At 40.5% G+C, this 23116-nt stretch overlaps 2 protein-coding genes across 2 annotated transcripts in view; both read left to right on the forward strand.

Moving 5' to 3' along the window:
* The window catches only part of PARD6G (par-6 family cell polarity regulator gamma), a 64744-nt gene extending 60255 nt beyond the window's left edge, over positions 1-4489 (forward strand). Inside the window, exon 3 of the mRNA XM_084225415.1 lies at positions 1742-4489. Within this exon, the coding sequence (XP_084081541.1) occupies positions 1742-2601 (860 nt within the window). The 3' untranslated portion in view covers positions 2602-4489. The remainder of the gene's footprint in view (positions 1-1741) is intronic.
* A 1036-nt stretch (positions 4490-5525) lies between these two features.
* BLOC1S4 (biogenesis of lysosomal organelles complex 1 subunit 4) lies at positions 5526-13534 on the forward strand. The gene is made up of 5 exons (XM_084211510.1): positions 5526-5759; positions 6064-6135; positions 7268-7369; positions 8061-8195; positions 11494-13534. The coding sequence occupies exons 1-5, from the start codon at positions 5547-5549 to the stop codon at positions 11590-11592; spliced, it is 621 nt and encodes a 206-aa protein (XP_084067636.1). The 5' UTR covers positions 5526-5546; the 3' UTR covers positions 11593-13534.
* The last annotated feature ends 9582 nt before the right edge of the window (positions 13535-23116 follow it).

Consider the following 23116-nt stretch of genomic DNA (forward strand, 5'->3'; position numbering starts at 1 on the left):
GAGAGAGAAGAGGTGAATGTGAAGTTAAACACAATAGATTTGTCAAAGGAATATCTTCATTTCACAGAAACTTTTTCTTCAGGATGACCTTCCAGATGCCTTGTGATGTCCTCAGGGTCACTATAGCCAGTGTAAATAAGTTCTAGGAGAATGCAGAAATAATATTTCTGAAGTCTTTAAATTAATTTTTTCCAGCCCAAAGGACTATGTAGTATCACTATATAGCTTAGACTGGAAGGATCCATCCATCTCTGGAGCCCACCTAATCTAACACTCTGCTCCGAGGAGGCTCAGTTAGATCAGGTTGCTACTGCAACCGCTTTTTTTTATGTCCTTTAATTAATATAACTTAATGCCACTTAATTGAAGGCTGTCAATAATACATCTTGAAAGTGGACTTGAAAAAGAAGCCTTGCAAGACATAAAAAGGCAATTATAAGCTTGTTTTTATTACCACCCTTTTCCCTCCTCCAGCCTTTATCAGGTATTGTCTTACTCTTTCAAACATTGCTATGCAAGGTTAATTTGTCAGGGAAGCAATTTTCTTAGGGGCAGTTCTGTAGTTGTACTTTGTATGGTACTGCTTGTCTTCAACAGGAGAATAAACTGAAAGTCTGTTGGTTTATCTGAAAAGTATGCTTAAACTCCTGGTGAAATAACTTTCTAGTTAGTGCACGGTTCTTGTCTAAAATATGAACGGTATTTTTATTGTGAGATGCGGTGACACAGTTTGTACACTAACAACTTCATGACTTAAGTATTTTTTTATGCAAAGCACAACATGAACTTCTTATGTGGAATAATGTAGTTTACTTGGATGAATTAAAGGTGATCACTTTTCACGTGCCCTTGAGATAACTGCTACAGAGACTGAAACATTTAAACAATTCCTTAAACTGCAGACCCCAGAAAGGCATTTTCCTGTGAATCTTGCTCTCAAGGCAGGAGTGTGGATGTGACTCCATGTCCATTCTGTGTTCCTTAGCATACAGACTAAGCAGAGGAGTTTCCTTCTACCTGCTTCTCTTTCTGCCAGGCTGCTTGCTTGCACACTACCTTTTGTTATATGGCACTTTTAGCACTTTTTATTGCAGTCAAGTTCTGCTGAACTGAAGTAAAATACTCCAGAGAGAAAAGTGATGTACCAAGAGATGCATATTAACAAAACTCCCTTACTAGAAAAGCCTAGACTGAAAAAATATCTAACTACTCTCTTGCACTCTTGCTTTCATGTTTGTACCTAAGGTTAAGGCAGTGTATTGGGTTTTAAAACACTCCCTAATTCAGACTTTTAGGTTAGGAATGCATATATGCATTCCTTGCCCACTTGGGAGGTATGTGTAAGATTACAGTCCAGCTCTGAAAATACAGTCCCACATCCCAGATGGTGTATCAGGTTTGCAGGAAGAAATTGCCTTCTGCACAGCTGACAAAAGTTGAGAATCAGAAGTCTCTTTTCTCCAAAATGTAGAAGTAGTATCAGGAGTCATTGTAAACAATTCATTATGAGTGTTGTGCTGATGGACATAAAATGAAACAAAGATTCGAGTAAATGGAAGAATTAATTTGATTTTTTCCCATATTAGTATTATTTCCCATAATATTATTCTCATAATAATTTTTCCCATATTATTGTTATTTCCATATTGCTATTAGTGCCTTCACTGAACCAACTGGAGGAGGAAAATGGCCTGCAGATTGAATTATTCTGTTTGATACATTGGTACTGTTTCTCTTTCAGATGAAGTGGACTACAGCAATTTTGGGACCAATACGCTGTCGAGGAAGAAGAAGGCTCTGGTGACACTGCGCAATGACAACCTCCGCCGGCGTCCCCACATCAACATTAGCATGCCTCATGATTTTAGACCAGTGTCTTCCATAATTGATGTGGACATTCTCCCCGAAACACACAGGAGAGTGAGGCTGTATCGACACGGCTGTGAGAAACCCTTGGGGTTTTACATTCGCGATGGCACCAGTGTAAGGGTGACTCCTCACGGACTGGAAAAAGTTCCCGGTATCTTCATCTCCCGCATGGTTCCTGGTGGCTTGGCAGAGAGCACAGGCTTGCTGGCTGTGAATGACGAAGTCCTGGAAGTCAACGGCATTGAAGTAGCAGGAAAGACTCTCGACCAGGTCACAGACATGATGATTGCCAACAGCCATAATCTCATTATCACGGTCAAGCCAGCAAACCAGAGGAACAATATTATTCGGAGCAGTAGGATGTCTGGTAGCTCTGGCCAGTCTACAGACAGCACTGCGAGTCACCATAGCTTGCCTACACACCACATGCTGCAGAACTTCCACCCGGATGAAATGGAGAGTGACGAAGAAGCTGACATTGTCATCGAGGGTGGTCTGGAGCCACAACACATTCCTAAACTGCACAGCCTTACTTCCAGTAGCCTCTCTCGAATCAATGGCAGCAGCCTTAGCCACAGACTTCAAAGGGACCTGGTGCTCAACAACAGCTCTGGCCGAGAAAGCAACGGCAATATCCACAAATTACTCAGTTCCTTAAAAACTGATCCCCGACACAGTCTAGTTATCCCCAGAGGAGGTATCGAGGAGGACGGAACAGTCATTACACTTTAGTAGCAATTTCTGCAATTCTCCTTACAGTCTTAAGTGCCAATTGGGACAATCGACTCGTGCAACACGCGCACGAAACAGGGAGCTGACATTCTCACAGACCTCACGGGTGCAGAAAATTGTTGCTTTCTAGGAAACGTGGCATCTGGAGTTAGACATAAAACTGTCATGCACTGCAAAATTTGTCAGGAGAAAGCCAGAGTGCAAAACCTGGTTTATGTCCCAGCCCTGAAGTGAGAACACAAATTTGTTTTAGTTAGTATAAACCTAAGCAGTCTTACAGACTACCCCATGGCAGTGTTATATACTCGAGTTTGAAAGCATGGGTAGACATATTTATACATGCATATATATGAATTAGATTTTAATAGTAACAGACATGTCTATTTGAAGTGGAATCTGGTTTTTTTCTAATACCAGCTAAGGAGAGAGTGCTTCTTAATAGCTAGCCCATCTTCTTTTTTTACATACAGCCTTTCTGCTGACTTGTTTACACCGTCTTTTCAGCGTTATGTCTAATCCAGACGACCTCTATAAAAGCAGCCGTTTCCTATTCCGGTGGTAACAGCGTTCGGGAGACGCTGCAGACACATTTTCCAAAGGAAACGATAGAAATCCATATCCATGTAGACCCGCCTGTTTCCCGAGGGGCGGCGCGGGCCGTGGCCGCGGCTGCCCGGCCATGGGCGCCACCTGCCGGCCGGCGGGGGCACCGCAGCGGGGGCAGCGCCGCTGCCTTCTTGTATTCTCTTACCATATTTATTAGATGATACCTCCTTTTTTTGATTTGTTTGGGTTTTTTCCCCCCTTCCCGCATCATCTCTGTTTTTTCAAAATCATGGTTCATGTGAGTTTTTAGGCGTGCAAGCCTCAGAGCTGACACAGGTCCTTGCTGTACCTTTGGGGCAACCCGAATCCTTGACAAGAGATTGCCCTACGGAGGGGAGGGGTGCTGACTGACTCTCAAGCCTAACTTAGAATAGTTCTGTTATTTTTGGAATCCTCCAGTAATAAAGCTTAATGTCTACACAGGACTTCTAAAAAGTTAAAATATACTGGATATATGTGAAGGTCAGACACCTTTGCTGGGTGCCAGGTGGCTAGTGAGTGACCAGTGACCGTAGAGTCCGTACCTGTCTGCTTCTGGAAACACCATGAGTTTTATGAAAGTGGTCTAATCTAAAATATTTTGTTATATCTTGATCAGTGTAAGGAACAAAATATAAATGTTTTAAAATGTATTTTTCTACTTTTAGCTTGTGTCATTTGCTCTTTGTTTTTAACTTTGTAGTACATTAAAGCTTTTTTTTATATGGTGGAATAGACATTTCTTAAATATTTTATGAATATGAAAATTCAGGAGTCGTGGTTTGGAAAAATTACATTCCATTTTGGAATCTGTAATGGCTGGAAAAAGGATGTGTGGACTAATTCATTGTTGCTAATTTAGAATACCTGTGGAACAACCAGTCTTCTGCTCATGGTTAAATATCTTTGGGACATTGAACTTAGTTTATTTCTTTTAGATTTGCTTTAAGAGTTTATTTTAAAAGTCTTTCACTTACTCTAATTAAAACTTTTCTAGGTATCAAAGCAGCTATAGAGCTGCACTTATTTTTCCCAGCACGGTAAGAATAGAACATTTATCCTGTTCATCTTAAAACTGTGTTTGTACTTTACCAAAGGTTTTCATTAAAAAAAAAATCTGGTTATTGGTGCAGTAAAACAAATGAATAGCTGGATATGCTTCAGTCAATCAGACCATCTTATCTGGAAAAATTTGTTACACCTTAAATAAGACTACTTTTATGAATAAATGGATTTGTCTGGCTGAAGTTACTCATTTTACCTTAGTTAACTGATGAAAATGTGACCTTGTCTGCAATAAAATGTTCGCTGTCTTCTACTCTGCATTTTCTCTCCGTGCCTCAAGCATTTTATATGGAAGTATCTCCCCTCCCTATGAAAACAAGGTATATCCAGTTTGGGTGGCTCTTCAACTATGCAACTATTTTAGTGCAGTATCTTTTCTCAGTGCTGCTTTTATTTTACTAAGGATTCCTATTATTTTGATTTCCATGGGAACCAAACAGCTTCCTACTCTACTGACAGCATGGCCTGCTGCAGACCTCTGGGCTTTGAGGGGTAATTCTGGGTCCATGGAAAGAGGCCAGGATACCTCTGATGGCCACTCTGCACCCCTTTGCCCAGAGCCTGCTGGCTGTCACTGTCCATAGGAAGCGTTCTAGTACAATCTATCCAAACTTTCCACCCCATCCACCGCAGGAGGGAGGAAGCATGAGTTGTTTCACACACACGAACAAATTGCAAACTGAACAGCCAGCTGTTGATGCGTCAGCCTTGGATTCAACCCTTTGTGAAATAACTTTTAAGGCTTGCAAACATTTTGTGCAGCATCTTCGTGGGGAAAATACACACACACACACATACACACACATACACACACCAGCTTGTATTTTGCTATTTTGAGTGTCCATAACCGCAAGCGGAGCTATGTTGTACACTCGCGGTGAGCTCCCTTCCCAACTCGGGCTGTAACGGGAGGAATCTGCCTGGAAACGCGGCTGAGCGGCTCGGGTTTCCCAGGCCGGGGCCCCTTCGGGTGTGGGACTGAACTGCCGAAGGGGGCAATGAGGGTGTGCGGCTGAGGGAGCAGCGGCACATCAGCCGTCGCCAAAAGCCACATCCTCCACAAACGCTCCTGCAGACGGAGCCCCGCTCTTGTCCCAGCGCCAGGCAGGGGCGGCTCGGAGGCGGCGGAGCCTGAGTATCCTCCAGCCAGGCGCGATTCCCGGCCCGGGCTCCGCCCGCTCGCAGTGCCGGGCCGCGGGGCCGGGCCGCTCCCGCCCCGCCTGCCGGGAGCGCGGCTGCGCCGGCCCGCCCGGTCATGTGAGGGGCGGCGCGTCCCGCTGGGAGCGGGAGGTGGGATGGCGGCGGTTGCCGGCGCTGGTGACCGGGCTGGAGCCGAGCTGCCGGACGCCTGCCCCGGCGCGGACAGCGGGAACGTGTCCCAGAGCCAAAGCAGAGCCTCCGGCCTCGGGGAGGCGGAGGACGAAGATGCCTCGGAGGCGTCGCTCAGCGCCACCGCCGCCGCCTACTCCGCGTACCTGCTCGCCGACCGCAGCCTCTTCAGCGAGCAGGTGGGCGAGGGGCCGGGCCGGGCCGGGCCGGGGGCTCCCGCACAGCTCCCGGGCCCAGGGAAGGGCTGTCACGGGACCGCAGCCCTCTGGAGCTGGACACGCTCCTGGGCTGGGGCTGTGCAGGACAGGACGTACCGGGGGTCGCGTCCCTTGCGCTGAACGAAGCCGAGAGAGGGAAAAGCCTGTGGGATTTCTGTGGGACTGGCTGTAGTCTGTACTCGGTGGTCTTGTTTGTGAGACCGGCCGGGGTTTTGCGAATTTGTGTGTGTGTTTTCAAGCGCTTTAAGTGACCTCTGTTTTGCAGATAGAAAGCTTAGACAAGAGTCTAGAAGACTTACTGACCAGAGTGGATGAATTCGTGGGAATGCTTGACATGGTGCGTATAAGTTGGATGTGGTTGTGTTTTCAAAGTCAGATTAAACACAGTTTAATTGGTGTTTGTAAGTGAGACACAGAGAGAAAGAAGCCTTTAGTCTAGGCATGTTCCAGTAAGAAGACATGTTTGACAATTTGGTGACTTATTTTGGTAATCATGTAACTCATGGATGAAAACTACCAAGCTTTCATGTCAGAGCAAAATGCGTCCATATAGCTATACAATCATGTAATCATGTAGAACTTAGGTTGGAAAAGACCTCTAAAATCATCAAATCCAACCATTAACCCTGCATTGCCATATTCATCCCTAAACCATGTCCCAAAGTGCCACATCTTTTAAATACCTTCACCACTTCCCTGGGCAGCCTGCTTAAATGCTTGACAACACTTTCAGCAAAGAAATTTTTTCTAATTGCATATTTGTGTAGTTGTATTTGTGTTCTTGTTTAAAAGGACAGTATGATATTCTGCTTATTCTTGAAAGTACATAAAGACATCCTTTTTTGGGTTTATAATGAAAGTATCTAATCCGAGTTGCCAAACCACCAAAGCTGGATTTGTCTTTAGGAGACCCTCTTTTCAGAAAGGCAGTTTTGTTTTCACTTTTCTCATAGGGTTACATGGGGGAACTGAATGGAACGTTCCTGTAAGCTGGCACTGGTAGATAGGCTGTCTTTTAAAGTGTAGCACATACGGTTTTCCTGCACAATTCTGTTGTGGGTTTGGGATTTTTTTTTAATACCAGTAAGCTAAGATTTTTGTAGCCTCACTTTTATAACAAACCTGAGGAAAAGTACAGGTAGTAAAACTTAAGACAAAATTTTAGCTTAGTATGTTTATTTCTTTAGTGTGTCTTAGAAAATGCTCCGTATCACTTCAGAAGAGATTATATTAGCCTACTTTTAATATAAGTATAAAGGCAAATACATTTTCTTCAATGTTACTTAGAAACTATACAAAAATGCTATAGTGTATTGATTTTAATCTAGTGTTTTATATTAATTTATTCCAGTATTTTTAAACTCTAAATTTTAGGCAGTTCATTGGAGGACAGTTCTAGTTTCCAGAATAAAATCTGCTAAATAGTTTCATTCATTGATTTTTGTATTATTTCTTTGCATTGCCTTTAGATTCGAAGTGATTCCTCTGAAGTTGTCAATGAAAGTATACCTCAAATTTACACAAAAGCTACAGAAATGAGGCAGATCTATAGGAAGATTGACAAACTAGAGGTATGTATTTGCTGTCTTCTAGATGCATTTTGTTTCCTAACAGAAGGAAAAATCAATGTCTGCATGTTTGTGTGTGTGTGTGTGTGCACATGTGGAGTGAGCTCAGGTGAGTTGTGCTCTCCATGTCCACGTTGGTTTCAGTACTGCAGTGTTAATCAAAAAGACTACATTTATGAAGAATTTCTGGGGGCTGTGGGAACTCAAACGTGTTTTAGATCTTTTTGTAACGTATTAAAAAAAAAAAAGAAATTGTTCATTGACTGTTTGAAGCAAGGCAGTTTTTTGTGTTAGCTTTCAAAGTTTCAGAAACAAATAGAATAAGAGATCTCTTGATCCCTAATAAAGCTTCAAGACTTTGGTTCAGATCCTTGGTTTTTCTTTTAGTAGTAGAAAGGCAGGTAGAAGTCTAGATTCTAAAAAATCCAAATCAGTTGTTTGAAAGGTAAATTGGAAAAGGAATATTATTTTATTAGATTTAACCTCGTTTTCAGCCTTTTAAGTATCTCAAGTAATTTCTATCATTAAAATGGACTTATAGGCAGAAGGGAAATTGAGCATGAAGTTTTTGACGACTCATTTAAGCAATGGATCTTTCACCACTCTTTTGCAATACGTAATCCTGTTTTATGTCGTTAGGGAAAGTGTCATATTTATTTTGTTGGGTTTTGTTTTTGTTTTTTTTTTACACCAGGCTTTTGTGAAAATGATTGGGAATAGCGTAGCTGGACTGGAAGAACGGGTCACAAAGGCAGAAACAGACCTTGGAGCTTTTCCGAGCACCTTCAAGAAAATCTTGCACACAATCAGCATGCCATCCTTCCTTAATGTAAGTAAAGTTTTGCTGCCATGTGAGCAGCTTAGTTGCTCTGCTTCCTAGACCAGATGATTAAAATAATAATAAGTTTGTTGCATGTGTATATGAATGTAGCTAAACATTTTTAATATACTTTATTAGGATTTTTACAGAGTTCTCAGGCTTCTTTAAAAAAAAAAGGAAACAAGCAAACTTAAAAATTTAATTTCTTACCAGGATTTGTGTAGCATTGCAAAACAAGGCTGAGCACACAAAGAAATGAATGCAAAGGATACAAACAGGCACATAATGCACAAGCCTTTATACTAAAGCACCCCTGATCTCTGGTGGTATGCAAAGCAAGTTGGAAGAGTCTGCACAGGCAACACTGCTAAAGGATCCTTCTGCATTGATAACATCACTGCACAAATGTTACCTAAAAGAAAATTAAATCTAATCTGCACAGTATTTTTAAAATAAAGGTTATATTTGTATTTAGTCCACACAGTTGGATAATCATGCTACCACTTTGGTAAGCTTTCTAAGGTTGCAGTTTTCTCCATCTTTCCTTGTGGTCTGTTCCTGTACAAAAGACTTGAAGCACTCTCTCTGGTTAATTCAGAGATGCCTTACCTAACACTGAACTGGCATTGTGCCTCAAGTTTAAAATAATCTTTTGGTTAAAAAAAAAATTCACTTGAATTCCTGATGCTTCTTGACATCACCTGGCAGTACACCGTTTGTAAGTTCTACTCTTTTGCATCTTGTCAGCACACAGATTGTTTTATCTTTTAGTGTATTCATCTTGTACTAAATCAGTTTTCTGTGTTCTGGTAAGAATGATGAAAAAAATAGCTTTGTAGAAGGGGAGAGGAAGAAGGTTGTGGCTTTTCGAGTATTTTTGTTCCTACATCTTCCGAGCATATATGGCCATAGAGAAAAATAGGTATAAAAAGAACATGTGTTGCCTTGTTAAGGCTTGGTTCAAGGAACTTGTTCTTCACTGTTTACTGTGCAATCTTTAAGTTAGTTAATTTCTCATCTCATTCCTTCATTTTCCTTAGTGTTTAAGTTTAGGAGTTTTGTAATTTATTTCTTTTCAAAAAACCTAAAATCAACAACACAAAGTTGCACTTTATGAGCCAGATACAAAACAAAAAACCTGCACAAGTTGCCTTGAAGAATATTCAGCAGTATTTTCCATTTTTTTCTATAAACAGTTATTAACCAAGGAATTACAGTCTTCACTTGAAAAGTTTGCTAGTTCAAAGAAAGTACTTTTTTTAGTGTAGTATGGGAACACTTTGTCAAATTAGCACTTTCTCCACAATTTAAAAGGTAGAAAATCTTTGAAAGTTTCAGGAGGATGAACCTGGCATCTCCAGTGGTTTCTTAGTTTGATTATGGGTAGCAATAAAATAACGCTCAGAACTTACTGGCATTATTTGATTCACTAAAAGGCAGGTTACTGTTCCAAAGTGGTTCTGGGTATTGCATAGTAAAATACCTACTTCCAGTAGTAAACACAAGCATATGTGAATGAAAATGCCTATAGAGATTTCTCCACTTGCCTGATATTTAACTAGCTCAATACATCAATGGTAAAATACATGTTTGGAAAAGAAGGTTATTCTGATGTCATGATTTTCCCTGTAGCTGTAATTCACATTTTACTGATAGCTTTAATTTACTCAGGTACCCTCATTCACTTCCCTTTTAAATGTATCTGTTTACACAAAGGCTGTATTTTCTCTTTCTCAAGATGTGTATTTATAATCTCCCTTTCAGATTTTGCCCAAAGTTCTTCCCTTGTGAATACCAGGCAGTGTATAAGGCTTCTAATATCGCTAAAAATGTAGACTCTCAAAAGGTAAAAATGTCTGCTAAGCAGGTGCAAAAATAACTGATTCTAAATGTGTACTTAGGCAATTGTGGGTACTGTGCCTGCATATAAATTTCCTCACTGGATTGAAATTACTCCCTTCTTGCACAGAGGCAAATACAACACCTCTTAAATCTGTGTCAGGAGTTACAGAAAACCTGTGACCTTAGATTCCCATGCTTGCAGATTGTTATGTGATAGGACAGTACAGAATAGGAAAGTATTTTAAAAATCAGAACTTAGATTTTGAAGGTTGTTTTTACATTTGGCAAAAGTTGTGATGTGGAGAACACTGATAATATACACTGTTTATAGATCAGATCTTTGTTTATATTTTTTAATTTCATTACAACTTGAATGGCAAAACAAACTTAGAGAAATTAATGGTATTGTAAAGTTAAAGACATTATTTAATATATCAGTAATTTTGTATATAGCACGAGAATATGTACTTAATTTGTATGGAGTACAAATATACAGCTCAACTGAATATTGAGAAATTTTCAGTTTGTTTTGTAGGTATGGTTACTTATATCTTCATTTTGGTGCTGTAAGACCATTCTAAACTCCAAGGCTATCAAACAATGATATTGGGTGTACTTCTAACTTTATTATTGGTGAAAACTAAGTTTCTCATTCCAAACTGACAGGGCTCTATGAAACAGTTCATCAAAATCTCTTTATTAGTTGAAAAGAACTTTTAATGAGTGAAATCTTGGTTTCAAGCATTCTCTTTAATGCCAGCATTGAAAACATACCCTGTGTCTGCGTTGTGTTGCAGCATTATGTACACGCAGCAAGGCTGACACAGTGGTCACTAGTGGTCCTTGATGTTGTCTCTCTCAATGAGCCACTGGATACAGCAAAACATTATACATTTAATATTTAAAAGAAACATGTACACCTTCCCTGAAAAACAGTGTAACAGCTCTTTGCCAGTCCACTACCAAATTATTTTTAACATTGTGTCATATGAAGAAGCTCAGCAGGAGCAGCAACTTTTCTTGAAAGAATAATTTGCTAGGTGTGTTTCCATAGGAAGACTTTTTGAGTAACTAAATGAGAACCCAGGCCCAGAGTTGACTCAAAAGAAGCAGCTGAGGAGAATTTGAAGGCTGGAGCAGAAAAGGTAAAGGTGTATGGCTTGGAAAGGGTGAAGGTTACAATGACTCTCCCATCAGCTGGATGGTACAGTTTGGCTTCTGCAGTGCTGGCATATCGTACATGTTCCAGGACTGAGTCTTTTTAGGTGCTGGGATGGCAAAGGTCAAAGGCTGCATTTCTTCACTAACTTTAGGAACATGCCAGACTCATCTGAGCTATGATTAAGAATTCATTCAACTAAGGACAAATGCCTTAAAACTTTAATTGTTTTGCATTTTAGCTCTGCAGGCTTTGTTTTAAAATGCTTTATGAAAAAGGCGTAAAATAAATTTCTCTAATTTGCAGAAATCGTCTTCCTCACGACAGCAGCAGACCCTCTATGAACCTCCAGTCCTCTTCAAGACTGAAGACTATTTTCCATGTCTTAATGAAGCACCTTATTGATGGTATTTTGCTTTGGGATTGATATGAATCAGCCAGAATAGAGAGAGCCAAGTGAACAAAAGGAATGCCAACCTCCGAACAGCTGCATTTTCTAAGCACTGTTGATGGCATACTGCCATTCTTATTCTCATTGTCTTCCTTCAGGCAATATTTTCAGGTAATCTTTGTTTGTGCACATTATTTCAAAAGCCTTCCTAAAACACCATGTAAGTTTTCAGATTATTTTGGGGAAGGAATTTAAGAATATTTTTGCATTACATTTTTTTTAATATGGAAATACTAGGAAACATACTATTGTATGTAAGTTTTTTAACACGTAAATATCTGTGCTGCTGCACGTGTAAATAGCTGTATCACAAGGAGGGGGTTTATTTGTCTTTTTTCATAATGTGATGATTGAGGTGCAAGAAAAACTATGCATTAGGTTTCACATCTATTCCAAGGTTTTAAGCTTGGTCCCTGCAGTTTGTACAGAGAAATGCACCACATTGGGATGTACTTGTTGCAGGGGCAGGACTTGAAAGGTCATCCAGGAATCAAGCACATGGTTTAATCCATGTGATGTAGTCCTAGGTCACAAAGCAAACATCTACCCCGCTGATGATCCTCAGGGCCCAGTGACCCAAGCTTTTAATTATTGCATCACTGTATTGTTTGATGTGTAACCAGATGGACATGAAATAAATTTATATATATAGAGAGAGGTATAGATGTATAAACCTGCTGTCAAAAAGAACAAGTATCTAAGTTGGGGAGGGTTTACCCTGGACTAAACTTCAATCAGGTACCTGACCAGATTGCTTTTTCTTCACAACTCTCTGTGGATACTGAGGCTTCCCATGCTGATTGCAGTTTATATTATCAATAAACTAGTAGCTGGCTAACCCCTGTTGTGGTCTTGCATTTCACTGGACAGTAGTTACCCACCTAGCAGGTGTTAATCATAAATTGATGTACTCCTCTGAACAAGTTTTATCTCTGCTGCTCTATTGCCAGTGTAACTCACTAGAATACTCAAAATTCAAGTCTTGCAGGAATGATTTAGAGAAACAATATTTCTCTTGATTTCATGTTGCGTGCACAAAACAGATATATAGTTGCAGAGCAGAGATTGTATATTAATAGATCCTGTCTCCAAAGACCAGCAGGGATTGGGTTCTAAACATCTTAAATGTATCTGAAGCAACATTTATTAAAATTTAAAACAAAGATTTTTCAGTCAAAGTTAGTAGGCTCTAAAAGTAATTCTGATGTAAAACTTACCTGAATTTTAACATAGGAAAATAATCACATAAACATGCAGAAAGAAACAGACGTGACTTTGAAGCAGGGCTCCCCTCCCATCCTCCTTGTTTTCATAAATAATTCAGTATTCAGATGTTCCACTGGAGCAACAGTTGCATTTCTAGAAGGTGTGGTGCCCTTCAGTGTATGCATAAATAATGCTTGAAGGTTTATCCCTCCTCAGTGAGATCTAATAAAATTACACACTGGGCTGCAGTCAAGTACTCTTAAACATGCTAACACTGGTATGAAAAAAAAAGTAATCTTTAGAGCAACTTTCTAATTAAATTAATCACCTTCTCAAATAACTTTATCCTCTGCTGTGTGGAGCCAAAATGCAGTTTCTTTTAAAGAGATTATGTTTGAAATATTAATAAAGATTTAAGCAAGTTTATTCAGCTGAATATTTTTCACACAATATTGTTCATATTAATAAGAGTGAACATTCATATATCCTGAAGTGGGCATTTTTGTTGAACTGTTTTATGGAAAAAAAAGAGCTGTATCTTCAAGGCACCCCACCAATAAAAATCAGACAGTTCCTATAATTAGTATAGCTCTATGTTGGAAATTCTCCAAAATATTTTTATTATTGAAAATAATGGACAATACCTGGAAAATTTGTTCAGGAAATGCTGTAAAAGACAGTAAATAAATTGTGGCTTTTAAAAATACATGTTACAAAATACCAAGGTCACTGTTCATCTGTTACAAAATTAAGCTCATGGTTATGAAATTAAGGCATTCTCGTAATACTGACAAAATGCACCCTGCTGTTGGTTTGTTTGTACCTTGGCTGTCTCCTTATTCATGGTCAGCCTCACCTCACAGGAATAAAAAACATCCCAAGTGTTTACACTCAGTAAAGAAATACTCAGAATATTTCTTTATTCTGTCTGCTGTATTAATGTAAAACCAGTTAAAACCATTGTGAATTAGGTTCAATATTTACTGGGTTTGCCAGCTGTAAACAAAATCTGAATCTTAAAATCCACGGATACCAATACTCACAGCCCCAGAAGGCTCTACATGTATCTTTCCCTACACCATGTTTATCCTCTTGCCTGAGTTCCAAGTACAAGCCAATACCTATGGGGCTACATCACCTGTTTTTAACATGAGAGGTCTTCATATAGAACTGATGTAAAGCAAGATGTGGTTGTGCTGTGCTGCTAAAGGTTGGATATCGGGCACATGAAATGAGCTAATGTTTAATATCAACAAAGTAGTCTACATACACATCTTACTTTCTTTCTATGTCATTTAACAAACATTTTAAAGCAATCCTAGCAAAAGTAATGCTAAAAGTTTTTATATTCTTATAGTTATGTACATTCTAAGCCCATGTTAAAATTAGCATTAGCCTAATACTAATTGAAACTAATGCAGCTTTCTAAAACTTACCTGTTTGCTGTACAATGTATGTCAAATATGTCACAGAAGCTACATTCACAAGATATTCACAGTGAGGTTATATCATAGTCAGCTTGGACTGAATGTTAGAGACCTACACTTTTCATAGCTCCTGGACAAAAACGAGCATGATCTGTCTTGCATGGATATTTAATTATATGATAAACTATGTCTGAAGTTAGCACATAAAGATTGGTATTTGTATTTAATTCTTTTTGGACCAGCAGATTTTGTTCCAATCAAGCAGTGCTGCAACTACAGTAAAGCCAAAAGAAATTACAGAAGGATGCAGATTACTGAAATGAAAAGAAACAGGTTTGATTATTTATCTGATCAAATAAGATAAATTACTTAAAGTTGCACTGGATTACATTGACATAAAAACCTGTGGCATTTCATTACTTCTGCTGACAATAACCTTCAGGGTTAAGTAGTTTTACCTACAACACTAAGAATTAAGTAGCAAGGTAAAGCTGTGAAGAGTGATCCTGAGTGAAAGACCTAGCAGAATGAGAAGGAAGAGGAAGACAGCTTGCACCTTTGTCTGTGAAAAGAACTTCATGTTTGGAATTGGTAAATAATGCTCCCATTTAAAACAAAAAAAAAAAAAAAGGAAAATGTTTTTCAAGCAATTATTTTTTTAAACTCCCTCACTTTTCATAGAAAAGAAATTGGTCTTTGACCAGCTACTAAGAAAATCCTTGAAAAGCCAAAATCCCTGTCAGATACAGCTGTGGTCAAAGAGAACCATAGCAGGAGTTGGTATCTTTCTAGCCACTGCAGCTAAATCCATCAGGGATGAGGAGTTTCCAGCTGCTGGGACTCCCATCCCTGTAGGAACTGAGCTGCTGTGGCAGGCTGTGCTGCAGCAGCAGAGCAGAGGCTTTGTCCACTCAGCTGCTTTTGCTGGTTCTACTTCAAGCCGATGGGTGGTAGTACAGCCTAAAGATGGTAGTACAGACTCCAGCTGTACTGATCTCAGAGATTTTGGGAGTGTTCTTGACTTTCTTGCTTCTTGTTATCTACTCACAAACTCTTTCAATGCTGCTAATTTTTTATGATTTTGAAAAACTGTAAAGGATATGGGAATGGTGCATGATGTCTTAATAAGGAACAAGCAAAATAGACAAAAGGAGGAGAGAAGGTGTTCCTTGTGGGCAGTACAGTGCAATGCCAGGAGGACTGAATGCAATCACCTATAGATACAGACTGTGAAAAGGAAAAATTGAAATAATGCCTTTGGAATTATGTCAGACTAAAGGATATGGTAGGGAAACCAAAATATCCTGTCTAAAATCCACGTTGAAGATTCAAAATGATATTTCATTTTTGTCAGCTTTAATATTGTCTGTACATTCTTTGGTGGACTGTTAAAGTGATACCAATACATTAAAATTGCATCAATAATCATTCCAATGTGCTATCTATATGGGATCTTAAATAGTATATTTTAAAAGTGTATCAAAAACAGATATATGAATGTGCTGGAAGACCTAAGAAAATGAATGTTAGCAGGAATTTCATCAGAGGGTTCAGAGTGAAAAGACAAAGGGACAGAACTCATGGGGGGAAAGCGTATTCACTGAGAAAAGAAGGATAAATATCCAATTCAATTTCTCATCTCCCACTGTTTCAGAAGCTGTAGGTTTCATGAGAATAGCTCAAGGCCTACATTATTAAAAAATAAATTAATTGCCATCTGTTCCTTACAGGTGACACTGTCTAGAGTTTCTTGACAAGCAAAGCAACCTTTAAGAAAAAACAAAAGCAGAAATTTCCACAATCCTAGGACATTAAAACTGAGGGCACTAAACATGACAGAAGCACCTGAGAAATGCAGACTGGCAATAAAGCTGGTTCTGATTGATTCATAAAAATAAAATTTAAAAAAAGGAAAAAAATGAATGGTAAGAGCCTTATGCAGGAATGGAAGAGGCAGAAAATAGCATAGCCAGGAGATAAGCCAGGGCATGTGCCAAGGTGTGAAATTGTGGTGACAGAGCTGTGAGCAGCATCAACAGACAAGAGCAAGATCCCTGAACTGGAAGGTAAGAATGGAGATCCACAACAGACCTTACATATATATGTGATGTTGTTATTTTTTCACAGTTTAGCAGCTTTTTTTTTTCTCCCTCCAGTGTGCACTTTTCCCAAGTACATAGTTTTGGGAGGGGCTATAACTATACTTGAACTGTGTACCAGTTCTAGTGTGTGTGTCTGGACCAGGCTGTCGTTACTGCCTCTGGTTACTGCCTCTTTCTCGAAAGCAGTAGGACTGGCAGGTAGCTAGCCAGGTCATTGGACTGTTCTGGCTAAAAATCAGTCCTGCAAGCCAAACAGTCCAGCCCCAGCATTTGATGTCTTGGCACAAAGGTGAGGGGTGACACTCCTCTACTCCTAGCCATCCCCCTGAGAAGGCAAGCAAAGCACTTACCCTGGCAGTGCATCCCCGTGTACAGCTGGGAGATGCCTGCTGTGGAACTAACATCTGTTTCCTGCATGTGTCTTTGATTAGCCCTTTTCTCTACAGGGATGGCTTTGCAATTTGTATGGAAACACAGAGGGAAAGAAGAACAGGAAAGAAATAAGGTATTGGGAATAACCTTCTTGTTGTCATTACAGAGATGTCTGTGTGTCCTGCTCAGATGCCTGCTTCCAGCAATATTTATCAACTAAAATGTGATGGTTCATCTGCTAGTGATACACAGTGCCTTTATTCTTGGTGTCAGAGGTTTCTGGGAACTTTTCTGGAAGTGTGCTTGTTGCATCTAAAATCTAGTGTATTATTAAGCAAAAAATATTTGGGAGGAAAAGTACTAAACAATATAATTGAACAAAATTGAATAATTCTGGATTTATTAGCTTGACTTCTCCTGAATTTAATTGTGTTTCTGTAGTTGAAGGACAACACGAAGCAGTAATGCCAGAGGAATATTGCCTAAGGAAAATCAAGTATGATATTGTTAGCTAACAAGGTAGATGAGCAGTATGAGCAGTGCCAGTGAAAACTCATTACATGTACCAGTGAGATACGTCAAGATTCTGCTAAGTGGGTTGGGTGAAATTCTGAGGACACAGAGTCAATAACAGAAAGAGGTCAGTGAAAGCAGGGTTATAGGAGATATCAGTTCCCATCTTGAATAGCATTCTGTCTCTCATTAGTTTGCACTATGGGACTGCCTCTGGGTGTCAAATGGATTCTTTTGGGACTGAATACAGCCAGAGGCTTGCTCAGGAGTTTAGCTGACTTGTTGTAACTGCTGTTGGGTGTTCATTCCATGCTGCTGGCCATGCAGTTTTAGGCCAAGATGAAACTCAATGAAATACTAAGCTACAAATCAACCTCAAGTACTGTGCTGAAGTACTTGCTAGCTCAGTCACAGATAGCCCTAGGGTGGCAAACACCACTCTGCAGGGGTAAAAAGACTGAACCAAAGCTCTGGGATGAATGCAGATGTGGTGGTGCTTGAATATGGATATTGTGGGGATTGTGAAAAGCCTGATGTAAATGTCAGGTAACAAAGCTGCTGGAGAGGAGATGATGGAGGGGTAGACATAGATCTTCTAACTGGAGTAAGTTCAATGCAGGTCCACAAAGACAATTAAGGGACTGAAACATCTCCTGTGTGGAGTGTCTGAGAGAACTGGGATGGTTCATCCTGAAGAAGACTCAGGGGTGATCTCATTAATTTGTTTAAATACCTGAAGGGAGGGAGTGGAGGAGAGGGAGACAAGCAATTCTCAGCAGGGCCCACTGGTAGGACAAGAGGTAGTGTGCACAAAAATAAAATCTCCTTGCCAAAGCACCTTCTCTGTTGCATCCCACATTCATATTTTTGAACCCTATTCCCACAAGCTTCTTTTAATATCCTCTAATTCTTGTATTGGAGGACATAATCAACAGTCATGAGCCATCTGTGTTGCTCATCCTCTTGTAGTAATCTCTGTTATTTCCTTTTCCGTGATGTCTTCCGTTGGCTGAAGAATCACAGAATGTCCTGGATTTGAAGGGACCTTAAAGATCCAGCCCTCACTATGGACAGGGATACTTTCCTTTAAAACAGGAATTGCTTAAAGCCCTGTTATTTTGTGTATGAAGCTTCCATGGTTTTGCTGCCTTTCTCTGATCCTTTCCCACTAATGCTGTATTCTGAGATCAGAAAGCTAGGACTGCCCATGTAATTTAAGGCAGAAGCAAATCAGATGTTTAAACAGTACTACAACCTGGCTTTTTCTTGTTTCTTCTCTACTTATTTCCCTGTATCAGAGGTGCTTTCTTGTCTTGTTCTGAGTGTTTAAACTGATGGTTTCCAGGACCTATCAGAGTTGTGTGATCTCATTTATGAGTAACTGCTCAAATTTACTTTCTGACTCATAATGTGGTTCATGTACAAGGATATTTTAATGTAATAGCTAAATCTGTGGCTGTTAAGCAGGAGCTACTTCCAATCAGTAGGATGAGGTTTTGCTAAAACAAAGGTTATGTGGATCAGATATAAAAAGTAGTAGATTGTGGGGCAATGCACAAGAAGGCAAAATAGAGGTGCTGCATTGGTCAGGGTGTTTGTGTGGATACACCACTACAGAAGGTCAGCAAGTGGCCTGGTTGCCTGACCCCTTTGTGTATTTGTGCTCACCTGGACTATCATTTACCTTTTCTTGTCGTAGCTACAGAGCAGTGATCCTGGTAAAATGGTGTTTAATCTCAACCTGAGGTACTGTGCTGAAGCAGAGAGCCCATGAAGCATGCTCCAGATACTGTTCAGCCCACTGATGCCTTGGAGGAGAGAAGGAACACTTTGAAGAAATGACAGAAACTCTCTTTCTTTTCAGCACTCCCAAATCCTTCTTTGTGTCAAGTCTGTCCAGGGTACCTTCTTGTCCCCCTCTTTCCCTTAACTCCTCTGTATCCTGAGACTGAGCTGCCTCTTATGGAGCCCCTTTTCTCCCTGGTAGGGTGGAGGGGAGGCACTCTGAGCACCTGGAAGGTGGGAAGTGGGATGTCCTGTGGAAGCTCCTGCTTTGAGCTAGTTGAGAGCAGCCATGCTGAGAGGTTTACTGTGGTTCTTTTGTGAAGCGAGACCCCCCCATAGATGGAGCCATGTTGAGGAACATCCCAAGTCCGAAGTGGGCATTTCACTGCCCTGCTCTGCTGAGATCAGTGTACTGTTACTCTCAGACATTTGGATGATCCTGGAGAATCTCAGCTGGGCCGAGAGAGAGAGTGGCAGTGCTTGTGCTGTACTCCTTTGGGCAACAGTACTTACACGTTTTGTTCCCCAAACCTTTGCTTGGAACCCAGTCCTTGAGACTGTTTTTGGTTCCAACCCCCCCCTGTGGCAGGGAGATTGGAACTAGGTGATCTTCAAGGTCCCTTCCAACCCAAACCATTTTGTAATTCTATGATGATGATTAATCACGCGCTACTTTTATCTTGCAGTGTGTAGGAAGAATTTGAAGTGAATGACTATTCTGCAATCACAGTCTGCTGTTTTCTGTGTAAGAGTTTTGTGGATGTGGCCATCTGATAACACCACAGTGCTTAGAAAAGAGGTATAGCCTTGCTTTTGCACTCTTCCTCTTTCCAGTTTGGTTCATTTAATTTTCTTCAGCAACTGAGCATTATGGTCTAACTAAAAAGCAGTATATTGCCTTGCAAGAAAAATTAGTATCTCCAACTGTGTTCAACTTTTTTTTTCATCTGCTACACAACATGGCTTAATTCACGGGTGACATGGCAATGCCAATATAGAGCCCAGAAGCAAAGACTGACATAAGTGCAAGAAGAGGAATTTTCTCAAATATTCTACCATCTTTTTTCCCCCACTTCTCTTTTACATTTTTTTTTAAAAATAAGCCGTTTTCTTGTTGCCTGATATAGCTTTGTGCGTAATTTTTCAGTTTACTTGTGGTTCTTGTAACCATACATGGTGCTATTCCTGTGTGATGTTTTCATAGTCATGTAAGTACTATTGGGCCTTAGTGTTGTTTGTTAAGGGTGTCTGGGGAAAACAGATTTGTTACATTTAGAATTGCTCACAAACTTTTTGTCTGCATGGTTTGACTTGTGGAGAAACTGCTCAGCGTTGTATTTAAAAGCAGGATGGGATGCATCCACACCTCCCTGGCAGGGCCTGCATTGACAGTGTTGTCAAATGTTTGTCCCAGTTTGCATGGACACCTAAATGTACCTGATAGATGCCAACTGATGGAATGAAGTTATGACTCAAAACATTGATGATGACAGGCATTTGTATCTACTGGATCCATCAGAGCATGCACATGTGGGAAGGTTCATCTCAGGCTTCCTTATATGTGTCTGAACCTGCCTGCCAGCAGCTGGGGATCTGCACAGGCAGCAGCTGGCTGGCTGGCTGCTACTTCCTCACTTGCCCTGCTGCTGGAACAGAAGTGTGCAGGCTGAAATCCATGATGCTACCGGGGCCCTCGCAACGGGCACACAGCTCCACAACGCTGTGGAGCCCTGCTTAGGGGGTGCCCTTGACAGATGGGAGTATGTGTTCAGTCAAACCTCTGGGAAGACAACAGGTAACCTGGGATCTGCCTGGGGCTCCTTGCTCGATCAAAAAGACATCTGTTTTATCCTGAATTGCTACAGATTTAGCCATATATGGTTGGCTGGTGGAGGGTCCTGGAGGAATATTGAAGGCTGTTGGTGTCTGGCTGTGAAGACCAAGCTGGATGAGACAGCAGGCAGCAGCACAATTCCAGCCGAGCCCAGAAATCCACACTGCCACTTCCAACACTGGCCTTGCCAGGTCTACAGTCCTGGGGCAGCCTGTGGGGCACCACAGGAGTGCCTGTGGCTACCCAGGGCTGGTCACAATGCAAGCAGCAGTCACATGGGGCCAGCTGGGGCACAGAAGAAAGAAAAAGAGGCGCAGGAAGCTTCCAGAAGAGGCAGGAAAGCAAAGAAGGGAAGTATCTGGTGGCACCAGAGGAGGTTATGAGACTAATTGTGTGCATTAGGGTCAGTCACATCAAGGTAAAGAGAAGTGGCTGATGTGGGCAGGTGAAATGGATTGGCTTTATTAGGAGAAAAGGGGAGATAGAATAGAATGAGGAATGTTTTGTCATCTGAACAGCCCAGTCAGCTTGACACCAAAATTTTAGCCGCAGATTTTCAGGATGCAGATGAAATTGCTCTACTGCAGATGAGTTATCACTAACTTCCTGATCGTAATGATTCATGCACTTCCTTTCAAATTCCATTTTTCCTTCTCATGTGCTCTATAGCCTATTTCCAGAAAGAATATTTATTACACCAGTCTTTACTAGGTAGTGTTACTTTTCTTAGCCTGCTGTTTCTGTTCTGCATTCCTTTTAACAGGAAGATGAAACAATTAAAATTAGTTAGTACACATTGTACCTTTTTTGGCTCTTTTCCATAAAAATTTAGTAGATGTGGCCATAGGAGGCAGAATACTGAACTCTGGCTGCACAGGGGATTTCTGTAGCTCTAATGTAGTTTCCTATGTCTGCTATTAGATAATACCAATGTCATCCTAATATTCTCTCTGTATAAAGGAATCATGTTTTGGAGGTGCTTTGACACATCATAAAGCAAATGGAAAACCCTGTTTGTTACCATTCACATTTGTTTGATACTACCTGAAACCGGTAAAAGGAAATTAATGGCTTACAGCTTGAAAATTATCACTAGCAATGGCTTTTATTTAATCACTCCTATTATTTTCAAAGGCTTGTTTGAATTCTTAATTATTAGTGTACATACTTCCTCTAAATTTCCGTCTGGTAATATTCTTCAATAATATTCTTTAGTGTGGAATTTCAGGTGATGTTAAAATAATAAAAGATTATTATTTTAATCTTTCAAAAGTCTCTTTAAAAAGAGACTTCTAATCTTTTAAAATCTCTTTAATTGTTTCTCTCTCCTTCCTCTTTGCTTTCCTGTCTTTGATGAGTCATTGCATTTACTTTGTACTGATACTTTTACATTTCAGCCTATTGATTTTGGTTTCCTTGTTTTCTGATCAGAAAAAGCACTTTTTTTTTTCTCCTGTAGGTATCACTGGATTTTTGTCAGATCAGAGAAACCCTCTTTTCCAAGTTGTGATTTCACAGGATGTGGTATGCACTGGTCACTTTTGAAAATGCTTGGTGCTATTTCCTACTAGCAGTCCAGGTCCTGAAGCAATGTTGCTTTATAATTCAGCTGAATATTATAAAGATCTAAACATAAACAGTATAAAATATAACAATCAAGTATGAGGATATAAATGAACATTTCAAATACCAGAGACTCCCACCTATACAAATATAAAATACCTTTTACTCCTTGTCTTGGCCGTAGGGTGGCACTGGCTATTGCTGAGCGTTGATGTGTGTCCTAGGGGTAGTACAGCCCAGTATTTTAAGTTTAGCAGAGCATTTTCAGAGGCTAGGGAACTGGTTCATTCAGACTGGTCCATGGTCTATTCACTCATGCAAGCAAGTAAAACAGCAGCTTTTTCATGACAGGGCTCTGATATTACCAACTCCAGCTTTCCACCCTCCTCCTCAGCCAACTACTGCCACTTGCAGCAGGGAGACTGGGAAGAGATTTCCTTCTGCACCTTCTCTGACTTCCTTCTCCTGTTCTGCTGCCTGCCTTGCTGCCAGCAAAGGAAAATATCAGGCAGCTGTGAAAATGAATGTAATCTCACACCCTGTGGTTTCCTCCTCTGGGTGGTGATCAGTTGTCCTCATGCCTCTTCTCTGTGACCCCATCAGCTGTCAGTGACACTGCCTCAACCTGTGTTTCAGCCCTGCCAGTGCAACCACCACAGGAGGAGCAGTGTGTTGG

The sequence above is a fragment of the Fringilla coelebs genome, assembly GCF_963513975.1.
Source record: "Fringilla coelebs genome assembly, chromosome: 1".
Classification (NCBI taxonomy): Eukaryota; Metazoa; Chordata; class Aves; order Passeriformes; family Fringillidae; genus Fringilla; species Fringilla coelebs.